The sequence below is a fragment of the Camarhynchus parvulus genome, chromosome 1A (genome assembly GCF_901933205.1).
Source record: "Camarhynchus parvulus chromosome 1A, STF_HiC, whole genome shotgun sequence".
NCBI classification, from domain to species: domain Eukaryota; kingdom Metazoa; phylum Chordata; class Aves; order Passeriformes; family Thraupidae; genus Camarhynchus; species Camarhynchus parvulus.
The window spans coordinates 61,727,477-61,752,325 of NC_044586.1; the positions used below are offsets into that span (position 1 = coordinate 61,727,477).

The following is a 24,849-nucleotide window of genomic DNA, read 5'->3' on the forward strand; positions in this document are numbered from 1 at the left end:
GTTTTGCAGGCACAGAATGACTGTTGTACATGAAACCTGTCCATAAGTTCTAGCAAGCTTCCTTTATTTTGAATTGTTATGTTTTTCAGCAGTATGCACTTCCTACAGAACAAAATAAATTTATTTAAGGAACAGAAGAGTATTTTAGAAATAACTCAAAATATTGGGAAGCTTTGAGGTCAAGCAGAAGCCAGTTCTTTTCTGACCATAACTTTTAAAAATCCCTTTTGTTCCATAGAGTAAACTTGCCCCACAATATGAGCACAGCTTTATTAGCAAAGAAATGAACATTAATGTTGGGTTTCAGCTCAGGCAGTCTCACCAAGCCCAGCAGCAATTTAAGTTGCAACCACAGCCTAGATCTAAGGAGTCTCTCTCATCTATCTCTTCCATCTGGGTGGAGTAATCACCTGTCTCCTGCAGAAATCAGATTACACCCCTCCTTTCCGAATTGGATCAACACCTGCTAATTGGGTGGAGTATTTCAGACAAACAGGTTGCCAAGCCTGTTACAGGCACGTAAGGTACTGAGGCTCCAGATCAGTCAGCTTGCCTTTTTGTTTTTCTTTTTTTTTTTCTTCAGCACAGTATAGATATATTCTCTAATGACTTCCACTCACAGCCACCTCAGATAAGCACACTCCAAGCTTGTGTGTTGAAAGTGAAGGTAAAGCCATGAAGTGTTGAAATGAAGCAAAAGGCTGTGGCATCTCCAAGGGGCAGTTGCTTAGCAGTGTGTATGACTGTAAATAAATACTGTGTAAGCTACTCTAGGAGGTTACACATGTCTTACTGAGGGAAGCTGGAAATTTCTGTGGGGATATTAAACTGCTTTGACACCACAGAGTGAGGCTGAACCAGAGAAACTTAAGTGACAGAAGCTTAAAATTCCCACTCAGTAAAAACTTGGCACCCAAGTGAAATTGCTGAAATATGAATTTATTGAATGGTTTTGGTGGGTTTTTTGTTATCTTTTTGTTGGTTGGATTTTTTTCTCTGTCTATACATATATTTATGATGCATGTAGAGTAACCTAAAGCTTTTGGAAAATGTTAATCCGAAAGGAATTTCCTAAAGGAATAAGAGATTATTTGATTATTTAAAACAACAGAGATTCCACCATTCAGTCAGAAGCAGAATAAACAAACAAAAAAGTAAGAGGAAAAATAGCATATTATTTTCTAGGTTATTTTGAGAACTTTCCCTTTAGTTCTCTGAGTTACTACAAAAGAAAAAAGACAATACTTTAACTTGTGTGCAGCAGGGAGAAATTTAGTAGACCTATTTTTGGTATATGTAAGCAAGAGAACTACAGAAAAAAATTATGTTGTGGCCTAAATTAATAGTACTATAGTGACCACATCTTGAGTATAGAGGAACTGCGACGTGTTTTTTCAGAGCAAACCTTTCCTTAATTTTAAAATTAACTTTTATTGAAACAATAGATAATCAAAAAGAAAATAGACTTGAAGCAAATGTAAGAAAAAATAGTGACTGGCACCAAAGAAAAGGCTTTTCTTTAACTTCATGAGCTTCAGACTGAAGCCCTGAAACAAAACAGGGACAGAACATATCTATAATTTCTACCAGTCATCCAGTTAATGTGTTTTTCTGGAAAGAAATGTATGAAGAATAAATCTACTCTGTCCATCTTGGGGTGCAGTAAATCATAACATGGAATTACCCAACAACATTTTGAAATAGCAATAGCTGGAAACTCATCCATAAATAATTCTCAGACTTTGCCAAGGCCAAATGAGGGCTCATGAGGAACACATACTGATGGAAAATTAAACCCCATAACTTTGGGAAGATTTTTTTTCCTTAATTTCTCCTTTACTTTCCCTCTTCTAACTCTGTATTTTGAAAGCAACAAAGACAACATTTCTGCAAGACTGAATTAAATCTGCTGCATATTAAATTCCCTTCAGAAGCAAATTTCTACAGTCACACCTATAACAGAAAAATTAACTCAAAACTGGAAAATTAGCTTTCTCCTTGATCTATATCATTTTTTTCCCCATACTGAAAGATTTAAATGACTTCCCATGATACATAAATGGGTAAAATATGAAAATATGAACAACAGCCAACCTAATTCTTCCTCTGTACAAGGACACAAGTTATTACCTTACAGTAACTGATTTTCCTTGGTCAGTTCATAGAAAGAAATATATGCAAATGCCTAATGAACACAAGCTGTAGGATCAACATCTGAAATAAGCCATAAATGAGGCTTTAAGCTGGTGTGTTGTGGGGGTCCAACCAAGAACTGGAGCTGGCACAACCAGAAGTTCCTGGGGGGGACAGGTCTGTTTGAGAGCTCCACAGGACTTTGAAAGATTCCAATGTCCTTGACTCCTTTTTTACCAAGCCCAGTTTACCTCTGAGTGAAGTGATTGAAGGTTTTGAGGGGTTTTTTCCCCCCATCTTTCTCTTTTGTATGTAGTCTATGCACAGCTGTGCACTGCTTACAAATGTCTCACTCTCTCATCTCCCAAATGGTAAGAATGCTTTGGTAGGAAATTGTGTCCACATTAGAGAATCTTGTGTCCACAAAAAGAAGGGGTGAGCAGCCCTCAAGCTGAAAAACCCAGCATCTTAACTGGAACAGTTAGAGTAAGAAGGAATATGATCCAGCACTATTTATCTCACACATGTCACAAAAAAATACTTTTCTTCTTACAGTAGGTTGTGCTGAGAATATATTCTGTCCCCAAACTCATTTGAGACATGTTGGTTTGGATTTTTACTAATTTCCTCCCTCTTCTCAGGGGACATTGACCTTTCCCTTTTCCCCAGGCTGGAAGGGTATTCTGGGTCTTTAGGCTTTGGTAAAGAATTTTACTGGTGTGCTGGAGACAGGAAGCCAGAAAGGAAAAAGGGATGGCAATGAAGGTTGGTGGGAGAAAAGCTGCAGACTTGGCTGTAGATGTCCTCCAAAGGAAGAACCTTGACAGAAAGGAATGAACTTCTCTTTGGCACACCCAAAGGGCCAGAGGTAATTTGACTGGAAAAATTGTGCCTGTCAGATGAATTTAGAAACATGCTTTCTAGATCCAGCCAGCATTGTATATTCAATTTTGATTCCCTCTTCAGATCTTTGTTTACAATAACAGATGAAAAGAATTACTTTTACTTTCTGCCTCTATGTTCTTCTATATTCCCTAAGGCAACAACAGTAATAAAATGAGTTAAAGGGACTCGTGTTCAATTATAGCCAACTATGTTTTTTCCAAAATATCACCAGATATGGCTGAGGGACACATGTTGAGTCACTTTTTACTTTGTGTGTTCTTTTGGGTTTTTTTCTTTCCAAATTAAATCATTGTACACTGATGGATACATAAGCCTAAAGATCAATCCTCTGCCTTCCTATATTTTAGGGAGGGGACCGAAAACTTTAAAGAAACTATAAACTACGATCACGTACGAACATTTTGGCTTTAAATATGACTGTAACAAATGAGATGGTGTATTAAATTACAGTCATGTGTTTGTATTTGCATGAACAATAAATTGAATAATCAAGTGCTAGCTACATTTTAATGCAAAGAGGCATGCACAGAATATGGCTATGTCATAAAATATGTGTAAAGAGCCTTAAAAGCTTTGTCACTGGAAATAAGTTTCTGATCAAAAGTGATTCCAAATTGCTGTCAAGAGAAGTATTAAGTATAAAAAAGTTAAGCACAGTTGGAATCAGGTGAGAGATAATAACTAGGTAAAATTTAATTCCAATTAAACAGCCCAGTAGATGCCTATCTCCTTTTATTATTATAATTCAGTCAGGGCTTACCCACATGCAAATGTGCTGGTACACTTCAGCTGTGTACATAGAAGTGTAACTCTTTCTGGACCTGGATGGAGTAACTCTGTATTCATGTGACAGAGCAGATGTAGAAACTTGCTGGTACCAAGGAAAAGTACTTGGCACTCTTTGTATCTGTTTGTAAATCAAAGTGCATTTCTCACCAGAAACATCCAGGGAGAAGCTGATACCTCACAATGTGTCTGTCATTGTGCACCTTGTCCTATGTGACTTTGTTAAAGCACCTACTGAAATTTTATACATTTATACATGTCAAGGCCAGAAGGGACGGTTTCAACAATTTAATTTGACCTGGAATCTTTAAAAGTGGCTATATAAATTGGATAGTCAAATTGCACTTGAAAGTAACATCCTAAGGTGCCCTTCAGAAACACATTTTTTAAGCTTTCAGGTAATAGAAACCTATTGCACCTTTTAATAGGAATTACTCTGATTAATTGTGTAACTTGTGAACTACTGCTACAGCGCAAATCTAATGCAGAGATTTATTGACTAAACAGCCAAAGCAGCCAAAACTTTCAAAGCAATGACAAATTAACAGTTTAAGGACTAAATGAGGTTTCCAGTCAGGAACTTATCCTTGCTCTAAGCCTGCCTGCAAAACTAACTAGTGTTTCTGATAACTTTTGTAAACCACCAAGCTCTGCTTTGTTGGTTTATGATATCCCAGGAATGTCAAAATAGAATTGTAGCCACTTTTTTTTTTCTTTTTCTGTTAGTTACCTGTTATTTATCCCACATGTAATGCAGAGGTTGCCGTTTGTATTTGTAGGTGACTGTTGTATTTTTAAATGAAATACTGAGGCTCACCAGTGAGGAATATGACTAGCAGCATGACTGTTCTGTAAGTTCAGTATAAAAGCTGAGAATTATTCTGTAGAGACTTTGTCTTCTTTGATCATTACCAAGGTCTGGCCAGGAATCATGAGAAATATTCACAGGACTAACAGAAACCAGAATAGATCAAATAAGACACTGAGGTCCAGAATAGCAAGAAATCCTCACAGAATTACTCATTTAGTTGAATTACGTAAGCAAATATCCTATTTATTATTTATAGCCTTTAATTTTTCATGAACAAAGTTAGTTTGGTGCTTGTGATACTCTATACTGAGGAAATGGAAATATATTGTAATATGAAGTACTTACACGGGTCAGTAATTATGATTTTATTGGAAAAAAAATCTATATTTTAGCAGTTAACCTTTTTCAGAGAAGTCCTGCTTTAATAAGTATTGCATAGCTGGGGGGAGTTTTTCAGCAACTCTTCTCAGCTTACTCATATGGAAAAAAATCCCAAGCACACTTTAAAAGTTTTATCTACCTAAACACTGAGTGAAGCTTAAGTAATTAACATATTCTAAGCCCTTTAAAAACAGAAATTAAAAGGACTGTTTAAGCAACAGAGGGGCAGCAGGAGAGCAGGAACAGGCCCCATTGGCTGCTCCCCTCAAATCCCGTGTGGACCTTCCTGAGCCATGAACCTGCTGTGCTGAGACTGGCATGACTGACAGCATCAGGATCAGGAATCCCTCTGAAGGAGTGAAAACAACGCTGAATTACCTCTTCTAATTATGAGAGGAAGTCTCAGAGGTCATGGCTGAGGTTAGCAGTGGGGCAGGGCCGGGGCTGTGCTTGTGCTGCAGCTGCTGCAGCGCACCTGGCCCATTAGTGGGGGTTGCATTTTCAGCACTGACTTACCCTGGAGATCAATAATTAAAAGGAGGGTTTTTTTAGAAAAAGACCTCAATGCAGAAGTATAGGCTGTCATGCAGAAAGTTTTGAACCACCAGAAGTGAGGAGTATATAATATCTTAGAAGTGGTACATGCTGAAAGCAGTATTATATCGAGCCTGGTTTATATGTTGCTTTATTTGTCCTCTTTTTCTCCTGTTCCCTCTAATGAGAGTTTGTTGAGTTATTTTTATGGTCTTTGTATTTCACACTCCCAAGGTAATGACAATGGCTTTAAGAAATAAAAAAGAGAGGAAAAGTAAGATTTTTTTAATTATCTATAATTAGAGTTAAGAAGTTGCATTGAATATGTTGCTTGTAATGCACTGTTTTTTGGCACGGTAGCTGTAAATATTTAAAGACAATGTTCTGATCACATCAAGATATGTATTCCCTCTTTATAGCCTCCTACATGTTTATTTTATTTCTCACCTACTCCTGTAGAGAACCCTAAAATTACCAAAAAAAAAAAAAAAACCCAAAACCCTCCAAAAAACCAAAACCACCCCAAACAATCTTACAGGATCTACTGCCAGGGTCACACACTGCACTGCACAGTGGTGTGGGCTTCACCTAATCATGATCAGCAGGTGTAGCTCTCCTAGTATCACAGGAAGAAAAAGAATCAAAGTGAATAAAAGTTACAGTATAAGCAGTCCTCTCAAACTCACCACAGTCAGATGGGGACCTCTCAGCTTAATCCAGAATGTGTCTCTACAATTTTAAACAACTAAGCTGAATTAGAATCAGCTTAGTCAAATGTACAAAACATACTCCTTCTTACTATGGTGAGTTTCTATAAATAATTATTAAAAAAACCTAATGTACTTTCATGCTAGGTACTGAATCTCTCATTAGTTTTCTAGGTTTTTACTCCAGTCATGAAAAAAATCTACTTAATGTAATATCATAATACTTCACATGAGATGAAGCAGGAAGGTTAGGTAATTTGCTCATATATTTAACACTAGCCCCTTTTATTAACCTTGAATATTAGATATTCTAGGCTTCACCTTGCAAAGTACTGCCGAAAATTATTTGTGGACATGAGCATGGATTACTTTGAATGCATTATTTCTATGTAATGAGATAGCCTAGGTATCTGGCATTTCAGCTGTCCCATCACATATTTAGCTTAGCCCATATTTCTTAATTTTCACCCAATCTACCTCTACTGCTCCCAGATGGCATTTTCTGGAGACAACTGTCCTCTATGGCCTAGGTAAAGACTGATGAGACTATTTTTATTATGACCTAGGAAATTATTCAAATGGAGCTCTCCAGAGGCATATGGTTGGCATTATGAATATTTTACAGAATCATCTCTGAAAATCAGGCCAATAGCATATACACACGGGGCCAAGTTCCACTCTCACTTATACCTTGCCAACCACGATGATTTCCCACTTGGCTTTGCTATGCAAGTATTTGTTTGGCTTATTGCATGCATGTATTTTTTATCTGTTTTCCCCCCTTTTATTCAGCCCTATTTCCCACACTGTTCCTATAAAGAAGACAGCTACTGTCAGTGTGGAATGATTGCTATTTGGGGGCTGCTGACTATGTCTCTCTTACCTCATAAATACAGGGAATAGGATGCACACAGGAATGAGGGGAAATGTTCAGAAAATGATGCCTGGTGTAGCAGTGTCTTTCCTGACTTTCCTGAGGCACAAAAACTGATGCAGAATGTTTACACCACCTTGACCTCAATATTGCTATGAACTCCATGTAGGAAAGGGCTGTGGGGAACTCACTGGCTCCAGAGAGATGCTACAAAGAAAAAGCACTTCTTGGAACTCCCTCAGGACTGGGACCTGGAGCAGGGCAAAAATGGGTCAAAACACTATGTACCTTCTCATCAGGAGATGAGTATGCAAGAGCTAATATTTCTCATTCTGATATTTCTTCTTTCCTACTGATTTTTTTTCTCTTTGGTATATAAATTTTATTTCATCTGTATGATTTCCATTTATAAATTGAAACCCTTGGTAATAGAATAACCCTTCTTAATAACCCTTCTATATAGGAGGACTGAGAAAACTCAAGAGTGAAGTTATGATCAGATGTGTGACCTTAAAGAGTAGGAAAAATACTTTAAGAATTAACACAGTAGGACATAATAAAATATTTACAATGTTTTATAAAAGGAAAAAAAAATGCTAAAAAGATTTGTACTTACCACAATATCTTTTCCAGCCCACTTGCACTCATCCCTTCGGGAATGTGATACAGGCCAAACAATCTAAAGACACACAACAAAAATCACATTGTGTTATTTCATGCTTCAGCATTCACAAATTGCAGGCCAAATGCTTACAGAGTCTCTTTACCCAATTTATCTTCCTCCCCCACTCCACCACGTTCTTTTCCTTATTTCCTTTTTTTTCTTAAAATTTGACAACAAAGGAATGAAATATTGGGAGCAAACCCAGGAATAATAGGTGTCATAGTAAAAACAATCTTGAAGTCTGATTTGTGAATTTCAGCTGTGAATCTCCAGACATAATGATGAGAGGGTTGACTCTCCATTGACTGAATGTTCTTTTAAATCTCACATAATGGAAATACAATCTCACATTAGAGTCCCAGCATCAGAAATAAAGTGTTTGCCTTTTCTATTAGAGTATATCTAATAGTTCACTCTTTTGCTGGTTCAGTTAATTAAATAACAAAAAAGGAGTCATGGTATTTGACAAGTATTGCACCATCAAAATAGAAATGTTTATGCTGTTTCTATAGAGCCACCCTAAAGCAACTAATCCTAAATCTAGTTTTTCTGTAGTGTTTGCTTAGCAGAAAATGGATCTCACCTAATACAAAAAAAATCCAGAGACCCTCACAGTCAATTATTCATGTTTTTGAAAAGCTTTTAGGAATTACATATAGAATAAAACATGATCTTCCCATAAAATGCCAGGCTATTCATTTGGGAGCCTCAGATAATGCAATATGAATGGCCTTAAGTCTGGATTACAGTCTTGGTGTTCAATATAGTTTGTTAATAGAAAGCAAATTGCAAAATATTAAAAAACAAAAAAAGATGGAATGTGGGTGATTGAAGGGGTCAAAGGAGATGTTGCAGATGATATTTGGAAATATAGTTTGCAACATTTTTTAAATTCAAAATTTTCTTAATGGAATCCAAACAGCAATCAAACACCATAAGTCTATAAAATAAGACTGAAAATTTTATGAGCACATTCTCTCTCAGAGGATTCCCACTACTTCCTGTTGCTATTCTCAGCTTAAAATGTGCAGATATGTGAAAACTTAAATTTACTAGGTTGAAAAACATTAACCAAACTTCTCAGATATCCCAAAAGGATCGGTTCAAGCTTAGTTCAAGTTTTGGGCAAAAATCTGAATATTTTTCAAACCAGTGTATTTCAAGACAGATGTTCTTTCTCCTTAGTTTCACAGTAAAACTTTTTCCTCTAATTTGATTTAAAAGACAGCTAAGCCAAACTGGTTCTAGTACATTGAAAAATTTGGCTTTTGAGTTTTGATGTTGCCATCAGCATTTAGACAGAAACCTGAGGAGTTTTCCTAGGTGGCAGAAGCAACAACTGGTGAAGTTTGAGCTCAAGTGCAGCACTGGCTCCATTTTAATTTTGATTGAAGTGTCTTACACGACTCCCCTATCTACAATAAACAGATCCCCAAACTCTTAAAGCTTTTTGCCTACTCTTAAATCTAAATTCTCTAAGTCTGTTGCTAACATACATTTCCATGTTACTGACAGCAGTTCTTTATTTAATCTATTAATATTTGTATACAAAGTCAAACAGCGTTCTAAAAGTATCTGAATATGTAAGTATGTAAAATACAATCACTCCCAATCTACAGAGCTGTTTTCTGCAGTGGAAACACCTTCTTTCTTTTAATTATTCCAGATGTTTTGCACATTAAGCAATTGACCCCTCAGAGAATTCAAATAAATAGCTAGTTTCCTTTATAGCTGCTCTAAAGAGAATAGAAAAGAAAATACTCAGTTTTCCTTTTATCCTCTTATCCTTAGAGAATACAAATGAATAGCCTGTCTTCCCTCTGAACAGAAAACACAAGGTATTTATTGCTATCATCTTAGGAAGCTAATAGTCAAACGGCCAAAAGGTCAGGAACACTAAGGAAAAAAATAATCTCTGGGTATTGAAGCAATATATCTCTCATAAAAGGGTACTCTCTGGATTTTAAAATGTGCCATCAAAATACTTCATATAACAAATCAAACCTCCATCCCATTGTTTACCTTCTTGGCATTTTTTCTTACTAATAGAAAGGAAAACTTAATTTTTTATTTGGACTCCAACAGAAGAATGACACTAAATTGCTTGTCAGCTTTTAATTAGTCACCAACTTTCACTGGAAAAATACAATCTCCATCAAGAATGGCAATATTTTATGGACTTGTTCCTCTTTTATTAATACTGGAACTGTTTTGGTTCAAAAGCAGCAGAGCAGACTGCCTACAAGTGCTGAGTTAAGGAAGAAAAATCAACACTTGAACTCCAAATAGCTTCTTTTATCTGCAGACAAATACAGAGCAGTACAGTCTTTCTGTTTAAGCTGTCATAACAGATGCTTGGCTTTTTTAGCAGTTGCCATGAAAGTATGTCTTGTTTGGGAAATAGCTGGATTATTCACTTATCATTGACTTATTTTTTTGTAGTCTTATTTAAAAAATATTGTAGATTATATAGTCAAAGGTCACAGGCTCATTATAAATTTCTTTTCATAGAGTCAGCAAATATTTTTGTCGTAACAGTAGTCCTGACATCCAAACACATACTATATAATTCCAACAGTGCACAACATAGCCTGAGCAATAACGAGTCTTTAACATTCAAAGCATATATTTACATTGTACAGAACATGAATGAATGTACCTTTTGATATTCCTTGATGTTAACCAGGTTGAAAGAAAATATGTGATCCTTTGCTCCAACATACAGCCGGCCACGTTCTTCGTCCAAGAGGAAAGTGTGGTAACTGGAGCTATTAGCTAGTCCATTGAAATTGATTACATTGTTGGATTCCAACATTTCTGTAAGATAAAGGTAAAGCTTCTGTTGTTAATATGGTCAAAGGAAATAGAGACTTTTATTTTGACTTGTACAGATATCATTTTAGGAATTTGTGCTCATGGTGTAGAAACAAGTGAAAGCATTATTTACCTGGGCCCCTGTATGTTTTTATTTCAAGCACCCAAACTGCTTTTGAGAGTCAGCTCTACAAAGAGGTCGAAACAACAGTGAAATCAATTAAAAACCTGTATGAGCTTTTAGGTGGTAAAATCCTATCCATGTAGCTCATCAACTGTTGGACAAAGTTCAATTTAGTTCAATCTCCAAGGATAAACTTGGAGATAACGGACTGATAACCACATCTAAACACAAAATCTATTTCCAGCAGAAAAAAAAAACATTTTATGAGGATCTGTAAGTTATGAGAAAAGCGATAATGACTAGCTGATGAGATAAAATAACATGTAGCACCTATTCTTAAATGTATTATCTTCTGAGCTTTCTCACACTGGCAGCATGATGTTCCCTTTGCTTGGAACAACAATTTAACTAGAGAAAGTAACCTTGCTTCTCTTTAAACTCAAGAGTAATTTTCTAGTTCTGGTATTCTTCACAGAGACCTTCTATGGCTTTTCAGTTTTCAGTAAGATCACTCCCATTTTCCACAATTATACCAACTGAGAAGTGAGTAATCCCATACACTGATAGAAATCAAGGAGAAACTGCTGTTAAAAGTTTCTGCCTAATTTTCAACTCATTTTCCTTCTTTTTAACTCATTCTTTTGTATGAACAAGGAAGATGTTAGGTGGGGACTTTTCGGACCTAGGTAATAGTGACACTTACGATTTTACAGACTTTCACACCTGCAGCTTTGTAGCTCTGCAGATGTTAAACCTATTTTTGATGTTCACTTATACCAGGTGGATTTTGAAGCAGGTTGAAACTCTGCAAAAACATTAGTAGGTAACATACTCAAGGAAGACAAAACCTGTTAGTTGCATACCATTTAAGACAGTTTTTTAGCTTTAATACTCTTTGTATTTATTTGGAAAAGCTCTCACTGCCACCAAAAATAGTTAATTCATGTAGCGGTGTAGCAAAGCATCAGAGCAGACATCATATTTTGTTTCTTATTCTACACTTTTTGTCACTAAATATAACTATACATTTATATCACAAATTGTACTGCTCAAGACTGAAGCTTACTTTTTAAAAATTATTTTTCTTTTAAATGTAACAATCAAATTACCTCAAGCAGTCTTGTCAAAATAATTCTTATGGCTTCCTGCCAAGTTCTAGAATTTGACTCTATTGTCCTCCAGTTCACTTATTTGCATTTTGTAAGAGACTTTACTAATTCTCTTTACTCTGTAATGACTGATTCAGATGTTGAATGTCGACTCGCTGAATAGTGAGTGATGTAGATGATTGATTGCTTAACTTGTCTTAAAACTCTCTCTTGGCTAGAAATGCTCTGCTGTCATCTGTATCTGATCATTTTTCTTATAATACAGCTGTCAAAAACCTTTGTAATTTTTTCATCTTTGTTGGTTTGAACTCATATACGTATGATTCTGCCCTCTGTGACTGCAGCGTAAAGACAAGTATCTGCTGAAGCCGATGTTACACAAAGGTAAAACTGATAAAAATGAAAATGAGATCAGTTAGGCACACAGCTACTTGGCTTAAAAGAAGCCTGATATGATTTTGCTAATGTAGAGTTCTAAATATTCACATCTACAGATGGTGATTGATGGGGTTTTTTTTCTTTCTAATATTCATGAAAAATGTGAGATCATAGCATTTTGGAGTCTAAGGTTTATTATGGCCAAGAGTAAATTACATCATCATCCTCACTGTTCATAAGTCTCCACAGTAAAACTTAAAAGGACCAGGTGTGGCTGTGCAGGGAAATATATAATAGGTTTTTTTTTTCTTTTAATTTTCTGTGACTCTCAGAGCATGCAACCCAAACACTGTCGGGTTTTTATGAACATGCAATTTAAAGTCAAACTAAAAGCTAAATTCCATTTCCTTCTCTAAGAATGGGACATTTCTTCTAGGTTTTAATTCAGTATGTGTCATATTGTAACATTACTGACTTTTTCAGATGACAACTGGATTTCCAGGGTCTGTTGCCCAAAAGATTAGGCCTAGAAATGCTCCAAGCAATGAATTTTAAATCACATGACATCAGGTTTCTCCCTGTCAGGGATCAGGTTGAAAATATAGGCTGAGGAGAAAAATGTCATTTGTGTGTTGATGATTCTCAATCACTACTTATTTAGGTAGGTTTGAGCTACATCAAAAGTAGGAGGAGAAATCCTAAATCATTTTTGCAGTTCCTCTGCTGATGATTCTAACTGATATGTATTCATTCAGTGATGAATGTGGCTTTACAAGCCACCCTGGAAAAGGGTGTTGAAGAGCAAAGCAATGGCATTTGCACAATCAATACAAATTAAGTACTCCACCTCCTCAAATTCATTAATTTCAGAGTGTTTACTATCCAGTGCCTTCAGTATCCAATGAGGGTCTATTGCTGAGAGGAAGAGCAAAAACAGGGCTCAATCCCAGAAGGGCACTGGCATCCATCAATTCTACTAAGAGTCTACCACTCATGCTGGCAAGGTTAGCGGATGATCAGTGATAACATAAACCAAGATTTACAACAAAGATTGCATTGTAATGACAAGAGGAAATGATGAATTCAATTAATCAATGAAATTAATACTGTCTACTAGCATAGTCTAAATATTTTCCCTATTTTTTTCTTATTACTAAATGTTGGCCTAGCCATGTTCTATGCAGACAGGTAATGGCTGCCTGTTCATAAAGTCTTTTCTTCCCTTTTTACTTCCTCTATGATCTGTGCAGTTATTTTTATTGCACAGATGTAACATTACTCCACCGTTTCTTCAGTAATTTCCCAGAGAATTTCTTCAGTAATTGCCCTGAGATAATTTTCTCATTTCCTTTTGACACATCCTCAGCTGTAGTCACACCTGTACTTTGAATAGGAATGAATGAGCCCTATACAACTAACCACTGCACACTACAACTAGCATTGTCTGTGAAATACTGTATGAGGTAGATTTGAAGTGGGGGGTGATACTTTGAAGGTAAAAGAGATGTCATTGCTTTTGTTACTGGTGCTTCATTCCCACATTTATTAAGTGTTGCAGGTGACCAAAACTAACAGTTTCAAATGCACCATATCTTAAAAATAATCACATTATAATGAATGTGATGATCACTGAAACCAGATGGAGATTGAATTTCTCAGGGTTTGTGGGCTAGATGCCCCTAATAACCACTTCAACTAGATTTAATTCACATTCCTGACTTACTTGCTCCATCTTAGTCTCCTTTCTCAGCCACTGTCCAAGCTTCAAGTATTTGACCTCTTTCAAAATGCTTTTCTGTAGACTCTGCATGGTCTTTTTTCTATTAACTGATGTGTCTGTTGATCCAGTCTGACTTGTGTCAGAAAATTCACTTTGCCAGAGAGAGTTGGCAAATTTACAGAAGAAAACCAGTCCCTAACTCTTGCCTTCATTTTAATACGTGGTTATTTAATTTGCTAATGGAATTGTAACTTAATAGTATATATACACACACAGAGGGCCAAATTCCTGCTGTGAAATCCATGGAGATATGCACGCACAAGGAATGTAGATTTGGTTTATTTTTATCACACTTCTTCATTAAAGAAGAAGCCAGAAAACCACAGCTATAGCTGAGATGAATACAGTCATGCAGATCCTGAAGTTTGGTTTATCCACGGTTGGTATTCCACTGTAAACCTTGTTTTGTGTCTGTGTTCCCTCAATGGAGTTTGTCAGGAGGAGAACATAACAAAAGAAAACCATCTTATTTTTCACTTATCTACTAGCAAGCAAACTATCTTTAATCTTTTTAGCAAGAGGGAGTTTGTCTGTGTAAAAACTTAGAAAATTTGTGCGCTTTGGCCTACATCCCTGTTATAGACTTCACAATGACACACACCAGCCAAGACTGTTTTCGTTGATAAGGGTCAAAAGGGCACATCAATTTCTCTGAAAACTACAGGGAAGGTTCCCTAGTCTCCTCAGCAGGATTCAAATCTGGTCCTGTCCTATTCCTGGTGACTGCAGAGCGACTGGATCATGCAGGGAGTGCTGCTCGTCACAACACACTCCTGAAGCCAACGAGTGGGCTGCTGGTTGCACAAAACTCTCGACCTGCATTCCTCTGCCAGCAGCGATAAGATCTCGCTGGAGATCTCCCAGCAGTAGGTAAAAGATGAGTCAATGCCATTATGCCATCAAACAGGGATTTTGCTGAACTGTGAGCAGTGCCTCCCACAACGTCATGCTAGAACATTTCCTTCTTCTCTCGCCAGGCTTCTACTTTGGCTACAGAGGATCAGGTGGCCACATGTTTGCACATGCATTTCTTGCTTACACAGATGCATACTGTGCCTGTTCTGTATATCAGCATGTGTATCTTTCAAAATAATCCCAGGTGTAAATTAGTCATTACTCTTTGAGTAGTTATTTGCTGAATTCTTAGATACATACAAGGAAAGGAGTGGGTATTTTAACTTCCAACCTCTTCTGTAGCTTCCCCATTTCATTGCTGTGAGTGCAGATAGTGACTTTTGTCCCAGCCAAGCAGTTATGGAAAAGGCAGGGATTGGCAGGAAATCAAGAGAGCTTCCTGCAAGGCATGAGCCAGCAGAACTATGTGGCAAAACCAGCAACATAAGCATGGAAAATGCACAGTACTTGTTGGGAGCCCAGTCCCCACCTGGACGAGACAATGGCTGTCATACAGTGACACTTCAGTGGAGTATTTCCATATATAATGGAAAACACCAGTCTGAAATCAGGTGAGTTTGACCTCACGCCTGGTTTAATGCTTAGTAAAATGGCCAATAGCCTGGAGGATAACAACTCCTTTCCCCCCACTCAGGATTTAACTACTTGATGCCACAATTATTTTCTTTCATTGACACCTCAGACATCACTGGGACCTTAGGATCTAGCCCTTAGTGAGGAGAATGGTTGAGTCAACCACCCTAATTAAAAATAACTTGCTAACAGTTTGTGGTACAATTCAAACTTCTATGAAACAAAACAAGGAAAACTAATTTACCCTTTTTTTTTTTCTTTTTAGCATTTCACCTGAGGAGGAAAAAATAATTGCAGAAACATTTGGTTTGTGACATCTTTTAGTTTAACTGGTCAGATTATATGTCTTCCATTTATATTCAAACTGTTCCAGTATTTCCAAACTATTTTTACCAGAAAGTCTTTAATTTCATATTAGGAGCAGAAGAATAGAGACATACAAATTATCGACACACTCCCCCCCAGAAAAAACCCCAACAACTCATGCTTTCAGATAATTTTAGAATTATGCTGCTTGGAAATACCAGAAAGTGATATCTCAAATGAAACAAAAAACAGGCTTATGAAGTGTATGAGATCACATAGTGCAGTAAGTGATTTATCCATTTTTAGAAATGTAACATGAAAACTTGTAATCAGCACCTTTGGGTTTTTGCTACACTAGAGTCACAGAAACTTGAAACTACACAGCGTTTGTTGTTGATGGCAATTCAGTGTTATTGTAATTTGAATGAGATAAATCACTGGGAGAAAAGGCAGGGTTATCTTATCAGTAATCAAAATACAATTGGAACAGATCCCCTCACAGCTGTTCAATCAGTCCTAGCTTTCATCCTCTTCATCTACCTTATCATAACAGTTGCCAATCACCTGGTTTCACTGAACTCTACTAAAAAGATAAAAAAAAAACAGTACCATATTTATTTTTGAGCAAAACTTCTGCTTCTGAGAGAACACATAGTCCAGAAACACAGTTCAGGGAATTATTTCAACTTATCAATTAGAGGTAGCTAGGACAAGAGATACAGTTTTCTGTGCAATCGTGATGTAAACCAAGGATTTTAAATGAAACACTCCTGCCTACCTTTCACTGCAGCAAAGAAAACTTGGGGGCCAGGAGTATAGTTTGATTAAAACCAGATACCTGGAAGAAGGAATGTTACACCCGTGTTTTGTTTCAGTTGCACCAGTATAAGCATGGAATCCTTTGACTTCACAATACTGATGCATATGTTTTTTATACTGTAAAACTGAGAGAAGATTTTAGCTCATTAATGTCAGCACTATTTAGCTACATGACAGCCCTTAAAGTGTTTTTGGTTTGAGTAATTGAAGGGGTCACATGATATTTCAAAGACATAAAACATTTAGATTTTTAAAACCAACCTGTTTTCCCTTTATTATTTGTATTATTTGTCCTTTTGGTCTCTGAAAGTGAATCCAGATTATCCCTATGGCTCCGCTATTTTCTTATAAAACATGAGAAATATTAACCTTTGAGCTAAACAAAGACTTGTAAAGCTTGATTTCATACATTTGTAAAATTATTATAACATCACATATTATGAACTTGTCTTTGTGAGAAAGGTTATGGCACATATTTAACCATGAACTTCACAAGTATTTAAGCCCAACATTGTCACATAATCACAGATTTACATTACCTATACCAGCTATAGCATTTTTTCATGTGTGTGTGATGTATCAGGCAGGAATGTATGATGGCAAAAGGAGACCATAATCTGGTTTTACTAAGACATAGTCCGTCTAAGGGAAAATTCACCTGTCTTGAGATTTGAGTAGGTAACATCTTTGCTACCTCCCATTTGTGCTGGTATAAGAGCTCCTCAGGAGAAATAATGGAAGTGATGCATCATACAATGAGTACCCAGATCTTAAGGACATCTACAACTATCAAGGTTTTTAAAAATGTGGCAGTAATATGGCAAAATAATGATCTAATGCAAAGTTTATAAACACTCTAACTCAAATACTAGAAACACCGCAGGCATATTAACTCAGCCCTCTGAGTCTGGTTAGCCTAATGTGGCACTGCATGACCTGAAATTGCACCATCTGAGCTAGCACAGGTAAACAGCCAGCTAAATCCTGTTCATTAAATAACTCAGTTATCAGATCTAGTTAGAAGTTAATCAATTTTCAACTCTCTCTATGATACTTCTATGAAGTTAGTCTCTCCAGCGAGCAGAACCGGTACTGGTTATCAATTAAGTAAAACTGTGGGTAGCTGTAACTTCAAGGAGTGATTACCTTATCTACAAACATCACTGGCCTTGTCTCATTAAATATCATAGCACAGAGGCACAAACACCTTGCAGGGACTAACACAGAGACAGTTCTTCCAAGCAGGAATGAGGTAGGAAGACTGTCACACCCCATCCTCTGCATGCTAGAGCCACACGCTGGGTCCAAGCACAGTACAGAGCACAGTTCTTACTTACTGACTTCCCAAATAAAGCAAGAATTCATGATCTTTTTCTGCTAGAGCAAAAGCTAGGCAAGAAAAGAGCTGCTGCTCTCTATAGGCACAGCTACTTGCTGCAGACATTGACCACACTGCAGTGTAAGTGCACCTGAGTTACTCTGAAACTCACTTTATGTACTCACAGTGTCCAACAACACTGGCCAAGAAGCCAGCAAAGATGAATTGATTTTGCTCTTCATTTAATTGTTACTTGATGAAGCTACATGTTGAATTATTAGGGTTCTTTCTCAGGCAAGCTACTTTAAAGTTAGCTCAAAAGACATGATCTTATTTTGTCATAATCATGACAATGAATGTCAGAGATACACAATGCAAGGACAAAATGTCTACATGATGACTTTTGTACAAGTACAATTTGAGAAGTTTTAGGTTTATTTAGTATTATTATTAAAGTCCGTTCATCTTGCAAAGAATCATTATTTCTGAGTAAAAACGCAGACATAAAACTGTCTGAATAATGGCAGAACCTGTCATAATGTTTGGGGAATATCACATAAAAAAATTACTTAAACACAATGGTGTTTTAGAAAATTCCCTTCTGAAAAGGGAACCTCCTAACAACTGAACCTGAAAGTCAAAAACCCAGTCAGTGTCTTTGTGATTTACACACCGTGGACTATTAGGAGTCAAAAGTACCAACAATGTCCATATGTGTACTTGAGTTGCAGTTATGATAAAACCCTTCCTCATGTAAGTGTATTTCTTTCCCAGGACAAAAGTATTAAAGTATTTTTTAACTTTAAATAAATCCTGCTTTCAGGTACCAAATCAATGTACTTCAAAAATAAGTTAGCTCATTTAGAAGAACTAGCAAGCATGAGCTGTTAAGATTCATAGGGATATCAGAGGAAATTTTTTAAAAGATTGGTGGTTTTATTTTCAAGTGTGACTTTGCTGTCTGACAAGCAAGCTACCATTGACTCTTGGAAAGACTAATGGGGTAGGTCTGTAAAGGATTCGGATGTCAAAACTGAGACAGTGTAAGAATGAGGGTGACCTGCAGAGGATGAGCCATTAGCAAGTGAGAGTGTCAGTGCTTTCACGGGCTTAAGAGGCTGCAAGGGAGAGTGTCTCTGCTGCTTCAGACACTGGGATGGAAGAAATCCAGCAGAGGTAGATTCAATCTGAAATTAAACAAACTCTAAACTGATGGCAGGCAAATTTAGATTTGATAGGAGCAAGGAATTCTTTGCTATGAAGGTGGTAAGACACAGGTTGCTCAAGGAAGATGTGTATGACCCATCCCTTGACCTGAAACTGGTCAAGGCCACATTGGGTGGGGCTTTGAGCAATCTGGTCTAGTGCAAGGTGCTCCTGCTCATGGCAAGGTGTCCCATACTCTTGGAACTAGATGATCTACAAGGTTTTTTTCAACATAAACCATTCTATGTTTCTATAAAGTCCTTCTCTGCCTTCTCTGATGTATTTTATTTTTATTACCGAACTGACAATATAAACCTGCAGAAATTATTTACTAAGGTGAATTATTTAATATGCACAATAGGGTTAGGAAGATTCCCTGGAAATTTAGTTGCATATGCAAAACTACAAAATAGAACAAGTAACACTTATATTTCCAGCAGATTTGTGATGGAAAGTGCATCTGACCCGCTTCACAAAAGGTCTTTTTAGGCTTGAAAATCATGTGTGAAACTCTTGTCTCTATCTGTGTAACAACTCTTCAAAGTCCTCTGATTAATAAGATGCAAAAAGGGCTGTGGGTTAGTCCTGCTAGCAGGTAAATCATTATAATCATTATAATTTATATAGCAGCTGGCTTAGATGGACTGTGTCCAGGTTTTCATATATGGGTACGTATCAGTGACCTCATATTCTTAATTTCAGACATAGCTATCAATACTCCTTCTGTTAAAATTTTGTTTTTCCAGAATGGATCTGCCCTTGACTTTGATTACATATCCTGCACTTTAAGGAATCGTCTTTTAACATTAATAGAATGGATGAGTAAAATTCATGCTTGGATTTACATCCTTCTCTCTCCTGATAGCTCTTGTTTCTTCTAATCTGTAAGTGAGGTTTTGGATGAATTTCAGCAAGGGGCTGAAAGCAATGACTGCAGTTAAGCAGTCTGTGTAGCTCACATACAGATACACACAGCTCCACTGTGCACTTTAATTGCAGCAAAATACAGCAGGGGCTTCTAACCCCTGACACTCCTCGCACAGACTTCCATGCCAAAATAAAGTGACAATGCCCAATTTTGCTCTTAATTTATCCTAATGAAAACCAATGGATTTATACCATGGATAAAAGACTCAGATTGCAGCGGTTCTGCAATGTGTGTAATATATTTATTGTTCATTAGAACAAATTAGTAAACATTATTTATCAAATGTTTCCAGTGGTACCTACAACCTTCTGTGCATCAAAAAGGAATTTCCAGTTTTTCCATTCCATCCAAATGTCATAAATATAATTAATCATTCAGCAGCTAAGCCCTCATTTCTTAAATCAAAGTGAATTTTCTTATGCCTGATATTGCTCTGTCAATCAAAATTGTTATGTCTTCCAAGTTACACAAACTGAACTAGATCTACTTTCACTATTTTTCTAATTGTTATATGCTCAAATATATATTATATATATAAGAAATTTATAATTAACTGCTACATTCAAAATGGAAAGTAAACCTTACAATTTGTACATTCATTTTTTGGATTCTGGGCATACTCTAAAGGGGCTGGAAGGAATGCATTTCTACCAACAATTTCACCACATAGAAGAGAACTTGAAACTGTAATTCTAACAACACAAGAAACTACAGTGTAAAGAGCTTTAAGTAGTTTTAAAATCAAGCAAAATTGTCTAAATCCACTTCACACAACACAAAGTACCGCTGTAGAAATTCTTGGCATGGGCTGTTGTAAATGGTGAAATTGGTTATGGTTTCAAGGGAGAAAGTGGCAAAATTAAGAAAAAGAAAACTTTATGAGGCTATTAAATTTAGAGACACAGCCTCTACCTCACCAAGTTCCGAAATTCAAATTGCAGAAAACTCAGAGAGTATTCTGGGGAACTCTCACTCTCTAACTGACCTAACCCTGTTATCTTCTACTATGGAGAACCCTGGTTATGGAAACACCATACTATGTGTTTGCTTTGGCTGTGGCTGGAGACAACATATTTCCCTCCTAATCGTGTGTGGATAAAAATGCAGCCATGACCTGAGTCTTGACAAGGAAAGTGAAGATGCAAAACTTGAAATCTAATTCAGCAAAATGACTGCTGCAACTCCTTTCTCAGCTGGCCGTGGAACCTCCCTCACCCTTCCTCCTCCCCACTCCACCTCCCCTCCTCACACCCTTTGGGCCCTCCCGGGGTGAGTGGAAGTATCTGCAAAGAGCATAATGTCACAATGATTGAATTCAGTTTCTGTAACAGCATTTCAACCCCTAATTCCTTCTAAATGCCTTTTGTTTAGAAGATATTGGATCCAAGATATTGGATCTTTTAAGCGAACTTCAGAAAGACCCATCAGCAATTTCCAGTAGAGGTGGAAGAGGAAAAGTGAGTGGATTATCAGCAGCACTCGGGTAGCACCTCCTGTCTGGCTGGGCTTAATGCACGATGGGGTTTGGACACAACTTCACAGTGCTTGACCTCAGAGCACAGGTTCACTTGCTCAAAGACTTGTCAGTGTAAATACAGTTGGATTTGTTTGAGCAACAAATCACCTGGTACAGCAGCCCCTATTTAGAGCAGCCTCAGAAGGGGATCCAAAGACAACTGAAAGTAACTTTATGATGTTTTGGCTCCAAGACCACTCATCCAGACCCACCTGAACTGGCTCGTAGCAGGTTCCCGGTGGCTGCTCTCAGCTGACATGGCCCAACTGCAACATGTCCAGCCACATCTCCTCCCACCTCCTCCAGCAAATGTCAGTAAGAGGGAGGTGACAAGCACACAAATTAGAACTGAATAAGTGAAAATACTGTTCCAGAAGTAATGAAAACCAAGCAATATTATCTTCAATGAAATTAACTTGGAGGGGAAGGGGAAAAAGCTGGTGTGGCTGGCTGCCATGCTAAATATCCATCTTTTTCCAGAGGTTTTATTCTTTTCCACTCTCTCTGAACTAGCAGAAAGGTGATCTGGTCTACACCACTGATTCTAGTGTGTCATCATTCTAAATAAATGGTAGCTCTTCTTGCATCAACACAATAGCATCATTATCCTCAGTGTTACCATCAGGAAAGAAAAATAATGGAAGTTTTTATTTCTGAAGCTCCAGTGGAATATAAATGAGAATCATTATATCATTTTTCCTCAAGCCACAAAAACTGCACTTTTCTTACCAAGACAGAAATCAGAGCTCACATCCGTATCATTTACTTTGTGTCCCTGTCAGAAGAGAAGCCTTTAGAGACTGATCTGTAGACTGAAGGTATCAGTGAAATGGTCCAGGCACACTGAAATGGAAAGCAGTTTGCCTTCTTATCTTTACTATGTAAAATGAGAATTACCAAAATGTAACAATTTTTGCAAAATGTACTGCGAATTTTAACCTAGTTTATTTTTCCACACTCTGCATTTATTTGCACTTTGTGTGTTTTGAAGCAGGGACATTTTTTACCTGGATTTAGGAAGCATTGTCCACTGGCACCATATTGCCACGCCAGCACAACGTGAATTTAATGAATTTCTTACACACGTTGTGTAGCCTCAGTGTAAGTTTGGTTCATGAAAAGGGCGCATTAAAACTTGGAATGCTGTGGGGGAAAAGGCAGGGCATTTTCCAGTTCCCCTTCCAGACCCAATGATATTATTCATTCTCGGCAGCTCCACTGGTTACTCTACTAATTTCCCTCCAAAAGAACGCTCCTTTGGGTGCAATATTGAAGTGTATGTGTATGTCAACTGCCACACAGGCTTCCAAATGCCCACATTGATCCAAGATACCATGAGTCACTGTTGACAGATGAGGAACATTCACACAAAATCCCCGCTGAAAGTTAAAGGAGAACTCACATTTTTCCTTGATGCTCATACACTAACACATTGTGGTTAATGGTACACTCCAGAGATTTGGGGAGGGGGGTAAATTAAAAAAAATTGAAGTTACAATTCACCTAAAATTGAACAGGACACTGATTCAGTGTTTCCAAATTAAAGTAGCACTGGGTGGTTCCAAATAAGGTCTAAAGCCACATTTCAGCGGACTAGAAACTGATATAACTATTGCTTTATTGCTCTTAGTACACCCAAATTAATTTACAGCAGATGTGGATGTAAGTTAAACACTTTAAGTGAAATGTACTGAACATGTCTAAAACTTCTTATTGTCTAGCAAGATTTTGATTAAATTTGGAATAAACTAATGTCATAATATAGTTCCTGCATGTTTATAATATTTGAAGACTAAGTAATACCCAACATCAGCATCATGACATTCTTTTGCAGACCACATTCATACTTCCAAGATAGCTGGGAAGATGACTCCTTGTCCTGAAGATGAAGAGCTTTCCTACTGACTCATATATATTTGAAAACCTTCAGAAATGGATATCTCACAGTCTTGAAAATAACACATTACCAATCAGTGTACCACAAATACACTACTTTTTACAAAGTTTTCAAAACTCATTTCAATCATTTGTTTCCTCTAATGCCAAATAAATATTCAAAATAAAGTCTTTGTTTTATTTTTTCCCATAAACAAATGTAATTCCAGTAGCAGCTGACACGGCTTTGAGTATAAGAGCAAACACTTGGGTTTGTTTCTAGCTAGTCTAATTGTGAATGGGATCAGGGTAGATGTGTTTTCTTTTTGTAGCCAGTTATACTAATTTGACCTTCTGGGGAAACAATTTCAAAATGTCAACATTTGCATGCCTGAATCCTGCTATGAACTAAAAGGATTCGTGCACAGAGGACCTGCCTCCAGCTGTGACACACTACTTACCTCCTCAGAGGGAGTTAACACATTAATTTGAACAAACGAAATTAGAACAGCCAACTCTCCATGGTGGGCAGAGGAAACATACCCTGGCCATAGTGGCTGACTGCAGTTTAAGTGCAAAATTGCTTAATTAAACTGTTGTATGACAGCTGCATAAGGAGTGCATAAACACCACAAAAGAGGAGGTCTTTAAGCTTGGAAGTGTAAGTGAACATAGTACTGAGTTCCTTAAAAGGAAAGTTACTTTTGCCCTTTTTAGAAGTAAAACTTTGAGATTTAAGAGAATAATTTACACGTTTGCTGGTTTCTGCAGATGTATATTCCAGAAAGCACTCCTGAGATTCAGATGCTAACAAGTCTGAACAGGAATCTGGTAGAAAGGTCTGCAAGTTGAGGAAGCTCGCATCTGCTCCACTGCTTAGTTCAACCAGTTTGTGACCCCTGAGGTCTAATCCAAAGCCAAGCAAAGGCTGTGGGATTTTACTGATTGTGCTGAAAACTGCATCAAGCCAATGGATTAAGGGTATGATTCCTACAGGACCTATGTTTTCAGGAACCTCCTCCAAAACATTTACCCTTGTAACCTCAGAAACATTTTTTTTAAAGTATGTACTTTAAGCTAAAACACAGGTTCCCAATGGATGTCACTAGGTAACACTCTTATGCACAGAGCTCCAAATACATTCCTTATTTTGTGATTAAATGTTCAAGCTGACATGCTTTACAATGATGTCTGTAGGGAAAATATCAGCAGTGGGAATTTTCTATTTTGCCTTAGTCCAACTCATCTGAGCTGGAATGGGCTTTAGCAACTGGGATTTGGTGCTGGTTCATGCACGTCCCTTACATGTCCCACTGTCTGCCATGCTATGTGAGAACTCTGTTTCAGAATAATGCTAAAATAGCAAACAATGTGCACTACACCTAACCTGGA

At 37.2% G+C, this 24,849-nt stretch overlaps 1 protein-coding gene across 4 annotated transcripts in view; it reads right to left on the reverse strand.

The window, feature by feature from the left end:
• Positions 1–24,849, reverse strand: part of SEMA3A (semaphorin 3A) — a 322,318-nt gene that overhangs the window by 107,384 nt on the left and 190,085 nt on the right. For all 4 annotated transcript variants that reach the window (XM_030961129.1, XM_030961130.1, XM_030961132.1 and 1 more), the window contains 2 exons: positions 10,456–10,613; positions 7,749–7,811 (listed from right to left, as the gene is read on the reverse strand). In XM_030961129.1, coding sequence (XP_030816989.1) covers positions 7,749–7,811; positions 10,456–10,613 — 221 coding nt within the window. The remainder of the gene's footprint in view (positions 1–7,748; positions 7,812–10,455; positions 10,614–24,849) is intronic.